The sequence below is a fragment of the Coloeus monedula genome, assembly GCF_965178545.1.
Source record: "Coloeus monedula genome assembly, chromosome: 4".
NCBI classification, from domain to species: domain Eukaryota; kingdom Metazoa; phylum Chordata; class Aves; order Passeriformes; family Corvidae; genus Coloeus; species Coloeus monedula.
In genome coordinates, this window is record NC_138784.1 from 22,038,969 (window position 1) to 22,053,166 (window position 14,198).

At 46.4% G+C, this 14,198-nt stretch overlaps 1 protein-coding gene across 1 annotated transcript; it reads right to left on the reverse strand.

The window, feature by feature from the left end:
• Positions 1-5,285: 5,285 nt before the first annotated feature.
• Positions 5,286-13,692, reverse strand: CKAP4 (cytoskeleton associated protein 4; the record flags this gene model as incomplete). Its single annotated transcript, XM_082280100.1, has 2 exons — positions 5,286-8,355; positions 12,808-13,692. 2 exons carry the CDS (start codon positions 13,690-13,692, stop codon positions 7,024-7,026), a joined length of 2,217 nt encoding a protein of 738 aa, XP_082136226.1. The 3' UTR covers positions 5,286-7,023.
• Between the last annotated feature and the right edge of the window lie 506 nt (positions 13,693-14,198).

The window sequence follows — 14,198 nt, forward strand, 5'->3', positions numbered from 1 at the left end:
GGGACACAAAGGAGAACTGTAGCCTGCACCCTCACTTCCTACAGCTCCACAGCTAAGTTTTTCCCCATGTTGTTACCGGCTAACCCAAATGTGCTTGTGTGATAATACACTCTGAAAGGTCTACAATGTCTCCCAGCCTGACTTAATCAAAGAGGTTCTTCTGAACCCAAAGGAGGCCATGAGGAGTCACCCTGCTGTCTCTACAGCTGCTGTGGCTTTAAAACCAGTGACTTAGGGAGGAGGTACAGGGCTTTTTCCAGTAGTGTCCCCAAACTGCAGTCACTGGGAGGCTGTGACATTCTTTTGGGATGCTGTAATGCAGTTTGATCACTGAATGCATTCAACTACAGAGGTATTTTGCATGGCTTTAAGAGGTTATTATCACCTCAGTTAATTATATGTAAGGATTCAGACTCTGGCAAACCTTAATTATCCTTCTGTCAATCTCAAGGTCACAAAAGCTTAGTAGGGCTATTTTTAGCAATACAAATATCTCCTTTCTGAATGGAAAAGCTGCTCTTTTTGTTGCATATCTTATTTTTAAATGCTAAACACATCAGCCAGAACCGAGAGGTTTTTTCCCCCTTTTAGAAACCACCCTAAGAATGTGGAATCCTCAATGGATGTGCTAAGACCAATACCATCTTCAGATGTGAATGTATGATGTTAGAAATCTGGTATGGGGATGAGGCAAAAATTATCAGAATGGGGTGCTTGAAGCCCACATTTAATCCTAAAAAATATGCCCTTGGGAGAGTGGTTTGGTGCCCAGAGCATTCCAGCTGACAGGTGCCTACATAAATTTTCTCATCCAGCACCTGTTCAAACCTCTGGACACTGGTGTTATACGCATGATATAGGAATAACAACAGCTTCATTCACTCAGGGCACACATTCAGATCAATGTCCCTTTTGTTTCCAGCTCTGAGGGCTGTGATGGCATCTCTGAAGGCATCAGCTGAACATGTACCAGGTAGCTGCTCTGCCTGAAACTTCAAGCAGCTGGAAACAACAGCATGGAGAGGGCTGTCCCTCGGTGAAAAGCCTAATGGTGAGCACTGGGCTATCTACCTTGTTAATCTTTTGAACAGAAATAGCTAATAAACACACCCTGAGGCCCAGCCTGCTTCCCCAACACCACAAACCATATTTTTTTAATCCATAAACCATATGAGCCAATACTACCTCCTCTTATGCTGCTGTGTCCAGACCCTGAGAAAGGATCTTGAAAAAGGAAAGCCTCGCTCAGGATGGGAAGATTTGTTAGCTATTAGGTATTCTGGTAAGCAACTCTGATGCACTCAGGGGAAAGGAGAGGATTTTTCAAACTTGAGGTGTTGGAAATTATTGGGTATATTACACATTATCTATGTGACTTTGGGTGAAGTGCTTTGGCCTTGATATTGTAGGGAAAAAAAAGGGGCGTGTAGCTACTGACTTGAGTGGGATCTGGATCAGGTCCCTTGTCACTCTGTATAAGTTTCCCATCTGGGTGGAAATTTTCTTTTGACCATACTGTTTCAATTTACAGACTTTGCACACTCAGCAGAGGCTATCCAAGAAAAGCTTCCCCGGCTGAGCAGACTAGAGGTAGTCTGCTGCCCTTCCCAGGTCTCCGGTTCACAGGCATGCCACCTTGCAGCTTGGATCTCACTCCCTTGGAAGAGCATTTTGAGTTTCCAGGGCAGGGAACTACTTGTCAGTAAGGATTTTTGGCCTGAGTGACACTGAAGTGTGAACTATTCAAACACACTCTGGGAACTGCAAAGTTTTAGTTTTACCTGCCACTGACAAGGATGTCAATTCCTATGTTTAGATCGTGTCACCTGCAGTGCTCTCTCTAAACAAGTAGCTCTTCAGTAGCTCTCATCTTAAGGTTTGGTTTTGTTTGTGACTTAAATTTTTACTTGTAAATCAATTAAAATCTAAGCATAATATTCTGTATCCCCCTGCTATGTATATACAGTTGAGAAGTTTGGTGAAAAGGGAGTTACAAGGGAAAAAGAAAAAATTATCAGAACTTTGAAAGTCAGAGTAATAAAAATATTCAAAAGTTTTAAGGTAACCCTGATTCTTTCTCCACTTGTTATGTTTTCCATCCTTACTCATAACTCTAGGATTCCATCCCAACCCCAACCTAAGCAGTATTGACAGGAAAGGATTATCCACTGGAATTTGACATATTTACATCTAGAGAGTGCCAAAGGAAAGTCTTTCCGAGTGGAACAAAGCCACCCTTATTTGAACTAGCTTCTTCCTCTAGAATTGCGAATGCACACCAGGGTGAGGCACAGGAGTTAACTGTGTAGTAACTGTTTCCTCAAAGTATTTTTTTTTCTAAACAGGATATGCAGTAAAATGAGAAATTGGTTCTTTGGCTTTTATTCCTCTTGCAGTGAAATTGGAATCACTTTAAGATTTGTCTTTTGAGAAAAGATTTGTCCCCTTGATGCTAAGCACAGGATCTAGTAGCATCATCTTGGAATAGATTTTGAGATGTACTATTTGCAAATCCATGGCAGCCAAGGGAACACCTGCTCCATTAGCAAAAAAAAGCATCTCTTTGTCTGAGGTCTAGCAAGCTACAACTGTGATGCTGTATTACCTCTGAATAGCTCTGGGGTTTAGTATTTGCATTATAAATGCAGGAATTACCGAGCTCTGCTCACATAAAGAGATTTCCAAGTTCTTTCACTTTCCGAGTGCATGAACAAGCATTGACTCTGGACAAATTACATTATATTGGGAACTTGCAATGGATAGTATACTAGAGACTCTGGAGAGGTTTTGCTATGTGAGCAAGCAGAAAATAAATTTCTTGCTTTGGTGTCCAAGGCAGAATTGCCCTTTGAGCATCCCTGGTTAGTGTTAGACTAAGTAGGTTCTTGCCAAGAGAATCACTTTTTTTGGTGTTTAACCTCATGCCAGGATTTACAAATAGGTGTTCAAAAAGTACTGAGTGTAAATATTCTGAACCAGCATCTCTGACATTGGTGAATATCTGTTCTTGGCTGGCGGAGGATGACAATGACTAAAGTGCATGCAGGAAGGCGAGGGTGGCAGTAATGTACGAGTACTCAGAGGAACAACAGGGATTAGCATCTCACAGTGCTAAGTATCACATTGAGCTGATATTAAACCCAAAAGAGCCACAGCTTCCCCCTCCATAAACACGTATAAACCAAGCAGGTGGTGACACGACAAATGGGCCAGGGCCGTTATTAGCCAAATGGCAGAAGTGGGCAGGTTAAGTGGCAGTTGCTTGTAGAATCAGCCCCGCAGCGGATGAAGGATTTTTCGGGGCAGTGGTAGTGCAGAGGAGCATTAAACAGGGCACACGGGCCGGTGTCACGGCGGGACCTGGGAAGGGGAGGCGGGGGCACCTGGCGCCTGGCCTTTGCCAGCTGGGTGCGCCAGGCCGGGCATGTTCTCGGCCGCTGCCCCGGGAGGGAATTCCAGCGGCCCGGACAGACGGACGGACGGACGGACGGACGGACGGGCGCAGAGCCCGGGCCGCGCCGCCGCGCCGCCGCCACCGGGGGGCGCCCGCCGCCACCGCCCCGCGCCCTCAGCCTCGGGAGCGGAGAGGGCTCGATCTCCCTTCCATCCTCCTCCCCCTTGTCCGTGTCCGAACAGGCCCGTTTGTTCAGTCTCCTCTCCTGGAACATCTCACCTCCCATCATCGCCATTGCTGTCTTCGAGAGTGGCTCCAGCTCAGCCATTCCTTTCCTGCATTTCTCTAAACTGGACAGAGAGCACCCTTGGCAGTGCCCAGATAAGTGGAAGGTCCGCACTGGGTGTTTTTTGGCTGCTTCGGTGTTTGTACCTCTCAGACAGACTTTTTTCCCGTCTTTTCATTTCACTTCTCTGCAGCTGTTTACAGTACCAGCTGAGCTATGTCAAAAAAGGCAGTAAAAACACTAAATCACTAACCCATGCTTTAATGAAACTTCCAACACACACATTGAGACCACCAGATGCCCTTCTCGGTAATTTAGCTCGAGACAGTGGTTGAATTCCCACGGGGAGAAGTCTCTGCAGCAACCCAAGATTTATCTCCATCACATTTACCAGCGGAGCTATTTGGGCAAGTCCTTTCAAGTGATCAAGTCCCCAGTGCCTCAATGTAATGGCTTCTCCATTTATGAGAGCTGAAAATGAAGGCAAGTGTTAATGAACAGGCCCGATCAGTACCTCATCAATCAGGTAGACAATTTATGTTGAAATTTGTTACTGTAACAGCATGTTACTGATGAACTACCAGTAGTGGAACACTGGCAACACAGTCTGTCTCACTAAGACCTTCTCTGTTGCTTTATTGAAAAGTTGAAGGAAATTAGGAAATGTTTGTATTGGATGAAAATGTCAAACCAGACATAAAAGCTGAGCCACAGGCCTGCCAAGGGATCCTTGTCTCTTGTGCCTGCCTCCAGACATGCTATTATTTACAGAGAATTATTATTCTCATTTAGTGAAATAAATAATTTCAATAGCTTGCCATAAAAATTCAGTTACTAGAAGTGTAATTAGTAATTCTTTGTTTAATATTTGAGATCAAATACAGCCCAGCTGCACTGCTGGCTTTATAGCCTAAGTTCCAGCATCACGCAGCTACTATGAAGTCACTGCATGCTGCCAGCCAACTTGCTGCCAATAGGTTATATCAAGCATCTTTAGATAGAAGGGCTTGGGTGCTCACCTGCTTTGGCAAGCATACGTAGTTTAATTAAAGAGTTTTAACCTATTTCTGTGATATTAGCCTCAAGAATTGCCAGGATATGATGACGCCTATACTCCTGAAATTACCCTTTCCCAAACTCTTGAAAGGCACCTATCCATCATGAGAATGGTATCAGTTGATGGTCCAGCATTCCAGGTTAAGCAAAAGGAGCAGCCACCGTGGAAATATTACACAGGTTCTTTCTGCACATTTTTTCTGCTCTACAAGCTTTGGGCATTGAGGAAGTCTTACTGAGGCCTTGCTGGCAGTGTCTGCTACAGAACTCACTCATGGCACAGATCAAGTATGTCACACCTCACGATCACCATCTCGGGCTTCTGAGCCCACTGTTCAACAGCAACACCTTGATGTGACTCAAACCCTGCTTCCAAGACTTGGCTTGTAACCACAGCAGGCAAGAGAGCCTCCACATTCCCCCATGGAAGCTGAGAACAAGTACAGGGCTGCAACACGTCTGGCGCTTCTCCAAGCCCTTCCTTGTACCCCACTGGAAGCACCCTGGGAAACACAACAATAAGCAAGCAGCAATCAAAAAAAAAAAAGGTGCAAAGAATATTCCAAATGTTTATTATGTATTAAAAATACTGCAAATAAGCCATACAGTTCATTTCACAGTAACCTAAACAACATTGTTCAAGAACTTGAGAAGTCAACAAAGAACAGTGCAGTTCCAACAGTGACAACAGTTGCCTTAATGCCATGACTCCCTCTTTGTCAGCAATTTTCTTGTTTACAGTGGGAACAACACTGGATATGGTTCAGTGTCTTATTTACCTAGGAGAACTCCTTTTCACCTGTGCTGTTCCCATTTCTGGGAGATGCTATTTCTAGGAATTTTTCATCTAACACAGTCAAGGATCTGTCTGGTCCAGGCTGAGGTGGGGATGATGCACATGGCCTATTTCCAAGGTATCCAAGGGCAGACTTCTTTACCAATTATTTGGATAAAGTTCAAAAGTAAATTTGAAAAGGAGGGATATTAGAAATCCTTTCCAAAAAGACAGAAAACCAAAGAAGCTCCACGAGAAAGTGGTTTTAAAAGACCATCTACAGAATCATGACACTTTTCCCCCACTCTCCTAGAGCGGGTCTCCTAGAAGGATCCTTTGCTACCAATGCCCCAGCCAGACACCTGGTGACAAAAATAGGACAAGAATCAGGCACCAAGTCCTGAATACATAACAAAAGTTCAGGTCACTGTCAGCTGTGTGAAAACTTGGAAATGTATATGCCATAGAAGCAATTCTGCTGATTTCATGGTGATTTTCCCTCTTGTGTGTTTTGGAGCGTATTATTGCTGTTGTTAGCATGCTTGTTATATATGGAACACAACAAAGGTGCAATTTTGGTCTTTCTCTTTCCTCAAATTTGTGATCATTTTTACAGAAAAATCCCATATCAAAGACCAAATTAGATCTTTCCAAGAAAGACACAGCCTAATCACATAAACAATCTAAAACTATGACAAAACTATTACTGTACCCTCTTGAAATTAATCCCATCCTTCAGATGTCCCTTTTAAGCACCGATCTTCTACACCAGCAGCTGAAGATGCTGGCAAAGAAGCCAGTGATCACAAAGAATGAATCCCTCCAGCCACGTGGTGGAACACCTCTTAGGCCTTAGCCCCAGGCAGTGCCACTTACCTCAGACCTTGCTAGTTCCTTGGTACAGATTAGGATCTCACAGAAACACACTACAGCTCAGCTGACCCTTACTAAACCGACCACACATCTGAGTCCCAAACTGCAGAAACAGATGAGGTGCTCCACACCTGCTCCACTCTTAAGTTCACCACAGTGAAGAGCTTAAGATAGAGTGTAGTTTCACTCATTTGTTTCTTAAACCAAAACATACCGGTAAAATCCTCAGTGAGTGCGGCAGTATGCTTTGGGTACCAGAACAGCTGTAGCCCTTCCGTGTGGGGTATCTAGTGCCAGTGTGAAACACCTTCATGCCATTAAATATGTGCCCATGCTAACGAGGCGGTAGTGCCTTAGTTACACCACTACACTTACAGTGGTACAACTTCATAGAGAAGATGAGCCCTTAAGAAACTCAACCCCCAACTAAGCTCATGTTTTCTTAAAACAAAATTTAGGGGAAAGAAAAAACCAAACAACAAAAACTCCAAAAACACTACACAGATAAGAAATAAAGGAAATAAGCAGAACTGTCTCTATTCTCTTTGGAGGTATCAAATTGCTTTTAAAAAGAGTAAAAAACAGGGCATACAAAAGCTATTCTCCTTAACCCATTATTTGCCCAAGGAGTACCACTGCCTAAACTTTTTCATGTATTTTTTCTACTTTCACAAACAACCTTTCCAGATCATTCCTCAGGTCATCTATTGAGCTCTTCACAGACTCCAAGCTGTTCTCATTATTTTCAATTTTCACTGAGTAGGCCACTAAACTATCCACTGCAGTTCTTATCATTTTCAAATCGGAATCAACCTGGCTAACAGAAGATCTCAGTTCATCTACAGAGCCTTCCATAGATGAAAATTTTTCAAGGTAGCCTTGAGAATGTGCTTGACCTGCCTGAAGATTTCCTTGATCCAACAAAGTGCTAATTTGCTTCTGGACATCCTGGAGAGCACCAGACGATGGCAAGTCACTGATGCTTCTCCTTAAGTTTTCCATGTCGTTGTACAGTGAAGTCTGTGCTTCACCAAGATTTTTCAGAACATCTGTGACTGAAGTTATGTCTGTATCTGAGAGTCCCTGAAGAGCAGTAATGCTTTGTTCTAGGGTATTGAGCTTCTTCTCATACTCCGCCTCTTTAGAAAGGAAAGATTCCAACTTTTCACTGTTTTGAGCAGCAGCAGATATTAGAGACTCTAGGCTGTCTTCTATGTGCCTAAATCGAGACTCCAATCCTTCACTGTTCTTCCCAAAAGTTTCTAATGCTTTTCTGAAGAGTTCATTCTCTTCCCATTTGTTGAGGTTGGCTTTAAGTTGCAGTAAATCTTCATCAAGTCTTTTAATGTCACTAGGGAGCTGCATAATAGAATCCTCAGCTCTCAGAACTTTCTCTTGTAAAGCTTTTAATGAAAGGTGTTCAGTGTCCGCAGCCTCTTTGAACTTCTCATGTTCCTGTTTGAGGTTGACTAACTCTTTCACTTCAGTGTACACATCAGACTCCATGGAGTCTATTGTACTCTTCAAGGTCTCTATGTCCTTTTCTTTCTTTTCCATGGATGCTTGCATCTCATCAAAAGCATCTTTTAGCACCTTAATTTCATGTTTATATACATCGGCCTGTTCTAGTGAACCAACTTTTGCTTTCATATTGTTGATTTCATCTTGGCTCCTTTGCTGGACTTCAGTGAATACAGCAATGTTATCATTTATAGACTTGGTTAGCTCTGTTAGTCTCTCTTCCACTGTGTTTTCCAGAGATGTGAAGTCTCGTTCCCTTGCATCCTTCACCATGTGAATGCCGTCAGACAAGTCTTTCAAAATTTCATTTTGCAGCTTCTGAAGCACTTCACTGATCCGGTTTATTTCACTCTCCCCTTGTTTAACAGCCTTCTCGCTAACCTCCTGCTTCTGCTGAACAATTTTCATCATGGATTCAAATTCTCCAAATGTGGTTTGAAGAGAACGTACCTAGGCCAGAAATACACATGGTTAATACCAGTAATTTCACCCTTTTTGTCCAAGATCCTTATAGCCCTTGTCACCAAACGAAATTATTACCTTGCAATCCTTCATGTCCCATACCTGAAGTGACCCTGTGGCACACAGTTATGGGAGGCACAAAAACCCCAGCATCTAGAGCCTTACAGCTCTATGGTACATACATCTTCTGTTAAAAGAGTCCTTGGCCTCACTGACTTGCCACTGATGATCCAGGAAAGCTGTGGCAGTGAAAAAGGAACCCAGGTCTCCAGAGTCTGCATGCAGACCCCTGAACCATCCCTCCTCTATATGATTCCTGGTTCTAAAGACCACAAGTCCATAAGGGAGAAAAGGGAGGGGGCAAAAAGAAACCAACCAAAAGAACATCTACCATCAGCTTCTGAATACAGAAAAGCTGGGATTAGATTTTATCAGGAAGAATACCAAAGACCAATTCCTGACCATGAAAAAGAAGTTTAGTAGTAGACAAGAAAGAGGGACAGGAAAAACTCAGGGGACAAGAGAGCTGGGATGGGCTGAAGAATGGGAGTAGTAATCATGACATTTTGCTGCTCCTAGACACCAATGGAAACACGAGATTTTTTTTTGTTAACTATTTTTTAAGACTAGAAAAAATTAGAAAGTGTTTAATGTTCTAAATAGTTAGCAGCTTGTTTTTCCCACTCCTGCATACACCCACACGCTCACAGTGAGCAGGGCGCATGCATGTACACAGAGAGAACAAAAGCACAGCAGCTGCCAAGGGCCTGCCTTGCATCTAGCTCAGGTTAACAGAAAGTTCCTACCACTGCATCAGGTACGTTATGAAACTTCCCAGTTAGAAAAACTCTCTTTACAATTGGTTTTAGTAGCAGCCAGAGGGAAAAGGTCAAGGGGTGAGGGGCTACCACGTTCATTTGCTCTCACATTTAAAGGTAAGATCCAGGCCAGGGAAGCACACATTACTTAATTTTGAAGCCAAGCAGAGTATCTGTCTTAAGACTGTGGAGAAATCTTTTTGTGCATGTGTGGGTTGTACTTTCTTAAACTTTGTAAAGCAACGTAAGACCTCCCACTGACTGCAAGAGGAATCCATCACACAGAAAATACCTCAAGGCTTTGGCAGGATGGCAAGTGCTGAGTAATGCATGTTGCCTTGCCTCACACTACTCCCTGAATCAGAGGGGTATATTAATCAGCCATGCCACATGGGCTGCCATGTTTACTGATTAGATACACAGCTGGAGGGGTGGTTTTATTTTATAAATAGAATGAAGCATATTTTATATGGTTTTAGAAAGAAATAAACAGAGCTGCTTTTTTTTCAACTGAAGCAGGCTCCAGCAGTTTCCTGACTGACTCTGAACCTAAAACTTATTTTCAAAAGACCTAACAGACGTTCTAATTAGAAATCAAGTTATTTCTATGTAATTTTGCAAATCCCTGGCCAAATTCTCCTTAGTTTTCAAGAAAGTCTACACTGTGTAAGGATCGTAGAGTTTGGCCATGAGACTTGCCCTTGCTCCAATAGATCCCTGCAGTCTGAAGAATACTTATAAAGACGACTTCTTTTCCCTCTCTTCAGCAAAAAGGTTTCTAATGACTTTACATTCCCTATACCTGTATTCTCTAGTGCTCCCATAGGAAATTAGAAATGAGCTAAGGGGAAGGGGTGGAGAAGGTAATACTGCCAAACACATTGCAGCTGGGCACCAGTCATTAGACTGACTTACCAACCTCATTTTCATTACATCTTAGCTGTCATTCATTCTGATTATTTCCACAGAGAGCAGAAAGCTTTTTCTGTACCACTAAAATGGAGGTCAGGAATCTAACAGGATAACATAGGAAAGTTCTCCTCCCCTTCCTATTACAGTGACATATTTCAACCAAATCACCAAATTCATATTTGCAAGTAACTGTCTTCTTAGTCTAAGAAATCAGAAACAGCCAGAACTCTCCAGAGGGCTGGGTCTCTGCGACTATATGACTGACAGATGGATCCTCCCCCTCACACAGTGGAAGTACTTTATACCTGCTCCTCCACTGCATTCAGGCAATGCTCATGGTGTAAGCTGGAGCTATTCCCCATGTGGGCCAGCTCTCTATCAGAGAGCTCTGATATAATAAAAAGGACTGGGGTCTTCAAATTATACCAGCTTCTAATCTGATTTGTCCTAACCAAGAGCCACCAGGCTCAAAGCAATACCCTTGCATAAGAGGGGGAAAAACTCACAGCTTCAAAGCAGTTGGTTTGTGTGTGGACCTACATGGGACTTTGCCTTTTTGGCATACATGGCTGGTAAGATTTGAAGCCGTAGCCCTTGGAAGATTTAACATCACAAATAGTACATAAAAATGTATCTTCAGGCAATGACTACTGTTTTCTCTAACTGGTCATACTATCTTGCATTTAAACACCAAATGACCTTGGCCTGAGAATGGTGCTATGTTAAAGACTGAACTTTCACATCATTTCCCTTCTCCTCGATGTGTAAAGCAGATGAGTTTATGTAATGCTTACTCTTGACAGGAGCTCTCTGCAGTCAAAGACGAAGGGCAAAGTCACACAACAGCAGCCTGCGCTGATGGCGCTCTGCAAGAACAACGCAGGATCCTACACCTTTGTAAAGCAATGAAATACAGCCTGCTCTCTTCTCCCTCAAGTACATTCCTGTGTCACCAAACCACAGCAGCCGACGCTTTCAAGGGTTACATCGAAACCCTGTGATCTCTTTCCTCCACCTTTAATTCTTGCAGCCACCAGCTATACACAGGCAATTAAGTTTCAGTTGTCTTTGAAACCAACTATTTATAAACTTCTGTTATATACTCCTCTCCTAGAATATGTAACACATGATTTTCTGCAATGACATGGAGATGGGAGGCAGCAAATTGTACCCATTCCTTTGACTGGAAGGGTTTATACATTTCATGTACATCTGAGTTCTATATTTGTGGATTGTAGTTTTACATCTTGCCATTGCAATTTCTTCCTTCTTACAAATAGTCTATAAAAATGGCTTAAAAATCAGTAAAAACTAACAACCTTTGCTAGTTCAAATCACTCTCCTGTCATCAGTGAGGAAAACCCCCAGGATTTAAAATTAGCTTCAGAAACAGCCCTACAGCCCTGAAGTTTAAAACTCTTGTCCCCTGCTGATGTGAATTTTCCTTTTCCTTCTTGCGCTATGGGACAGGAAACGCCAAGACTGACGATATAATCTCCACATGTGCAGGCCACTGTGTTTCTGGAAGCAACACTGAACAGCCAGAAGATCTTCGCCAGTGCCTGTCCCCTCATTGCCAGCCCAGGCCCAAGCTCGCGGGGAATACAGAGAATCTGAATGGTCTGCCATGCAGAAAGCAGTCAAGTTGAGACAGGAACTTCCTATTCCTTAATCTGACTCAGTCATAACTTTACATACTGTCTTCCAACCAATTTACCTACTCCCAGGAAATTAGCTTAATTGTATGTTGATGATATGCAATCACAGAGGCCATTTTTAAAGGTTTAGGCACGCCAGGACGTATCCAAGTGGACAGTGCTATTTGTGAAACTATAGCTGGGAGGCTAATAAGGGCCTAAGTGAAAAAAATTAGAGAAACAAGCATTTATTTCACTTCACTTGAGCCACAGACCTCTGCCAACAACTTCACAGCTTTTCCATGGTCCTGGACTGCCTTGGACACTGCGAGTCTCACTCCCTTGGCCAGAGACTGCAGCAGGAACGTGGGAGGCAGGGTACAGCAGCAGTGTTGCTGGCACAGGCTCTGTTGTTCGGTGAAGCTGACATGGGTTTTGTTTTCTAGAGTGTGGGGACGCTGAGGCAGGATCCTGCCCCATTTTGACAGCGCTGCCACCCCATGTCCCTTGGCGTGCACACCTGCCCACTCAACAGGGAGCGACGAGCAGCTCGTCCGCCCCGCTAGGTTAAGTGATTTGCGGGCCTCGAAGATACGGAATTACGGGCAGCAGGCTCCTTCGGAACGGCAGGTCTGCATCGCTGCCAACACGTAATGCAGCGTGCGGGCTGCATTCCATAAAATGGCTTCAGGCACAGGCCCTGGAAAAGCGAGCTGGGGGCTGCGGCCACCGCCGCGGGGTCTCGTCCCGCCCCGTCCCGCCCAGCTCTACGCTGCCTGGCAGGGATTTCTCGCTGCTCTGGGGCCACGTTTGCAGGCATGGGGAATACCGCGGCCCTGACTCCATCTGCCCCTCTAATGCCATGAAAGCATCTTTGAGGGAGCACGGAAGAGGAGGGGAAGGCAACGGGACACGTTCGCTTTCCCGCAAGCCAGGCGGGACAGCTGCACAGCTCCTTATTTAAGGGGCGAACGTCCGTGTCCGCGCCCCTGCACGGGCGGCTGCTGGCCCCGCCCGGCCGAGCACCACCGAGCGCCCCGACGGTCCCCAGCCCGCCCTCCCGCCCGCGCTACCTTCTGCACCACGGTGTCCAGGGTGGCGGCCAGCTCCTGTCGCTGCCGGCCGGAGGCCTCCACCTCCCGGGCGCTGCGCCCGACCTCCTCCTGCAGTTGCAGCACGTACCAGCCGGCGGGCAGCGCGGCGACCAGGACCGCCGCCGCGCTCAGCAGCAGCGCCCAGCCGCGGCGGGGGCCGGCGCCGGAGCGGCCCCCCCCACCGGCCCTGCCGCCCCGGCCGTGCCCCGCCGCCGCCGGCTTCTTCGCCGGCGGCTCCTCGGCGCCGCCGGGCTGCGCGCTCTTCTCGTTGGTGGCGACGGGCGGGCTACCACCCTTAGCGCCCCGGTGCTTGGCGGCCGACATGGCGGGACGCCGCCACCGTCGTATGCAGAGCGGGAGCAGCGGGAGTGGGCGAGGGAGAGGAGGGAGGATGGAGAGAAGGCGGAGGCGCCGGCCCGGGCCGCGCAACGCTCCCCGCCCCGCCCCGGCCCCCGCCCCGGGGAGCCGCCACGCACACGGGGATGGGCTCCGTCCCTGCCGGGGGGCAGACGTGGCGCACGGGGCCCGGCCCCGTCCCCAGGGGAGCAGTGGGATCGCGAAGCGGCGGGCGAGGCGGCGGGGAAGGCCCGGCCCAGCCCTGCGATGACAGACCCTATCCCAAGCCGGCTCGGGGGTCTCGGAGCGGGAGCGCCTTCCACCCTCGCAGCCTTCGGCGCTGGGCGTCCCCCAACCCAGCCCGGTCCCTCTGCCAGTTTTTAGCCCCGCGCGTAGTTTTGGTGGCAGAACGCGGCGGGATTCTGTCTCACGCAACTTCTGTTTTGCTTGGTTGTGATTTTGGCTGGAATGACTGCAGCAAGCTCCGGAGTGACTGGGAGAAAAGCGTGGAGAAAAAGTTTTCTCCATCCGTAACCCCTCTCTTCACCCCGTTTGTAGTGCGTGTAAAGCATTGACTTGGCATCGGGCTGGTCCCGGGGGACCCAACAGCTGCTGCCCTGGCTGGCAGGAGCACTTCTGGCTCCAGGCAAGCCCCTGTCAGGTCACGGACGGCTTCGTCCGAGACGGAGAGACCGGGAGCTCAGCACCGAGTCTGCCCGCGGAGCCTTTCCGCTCCGAGCATGCTCCTTTGCCTCACCACGCCGACACGAGCCCGCTGCCTTCATCTTCACCACGGAGCGCGTCCCAGCACAGGACAGGAAAGGAAAGGCTGAGCAGGCCTTTCCCTGTGCCGTGGGCTCCAGCTGGAGCTTGGGGCGCTGAATGTATCTGTTCCTCTATTTGATTACAGCAATAAATTAAACTAAGTGCTGTCTTGGAAGACGTTTTCTTTTCTTGGTCTTCCCTTTGATTACTGTTTGTTCTTCTTTTACATATATATAGATTACATATAAAAATAAATTTTAGGTTGAGAA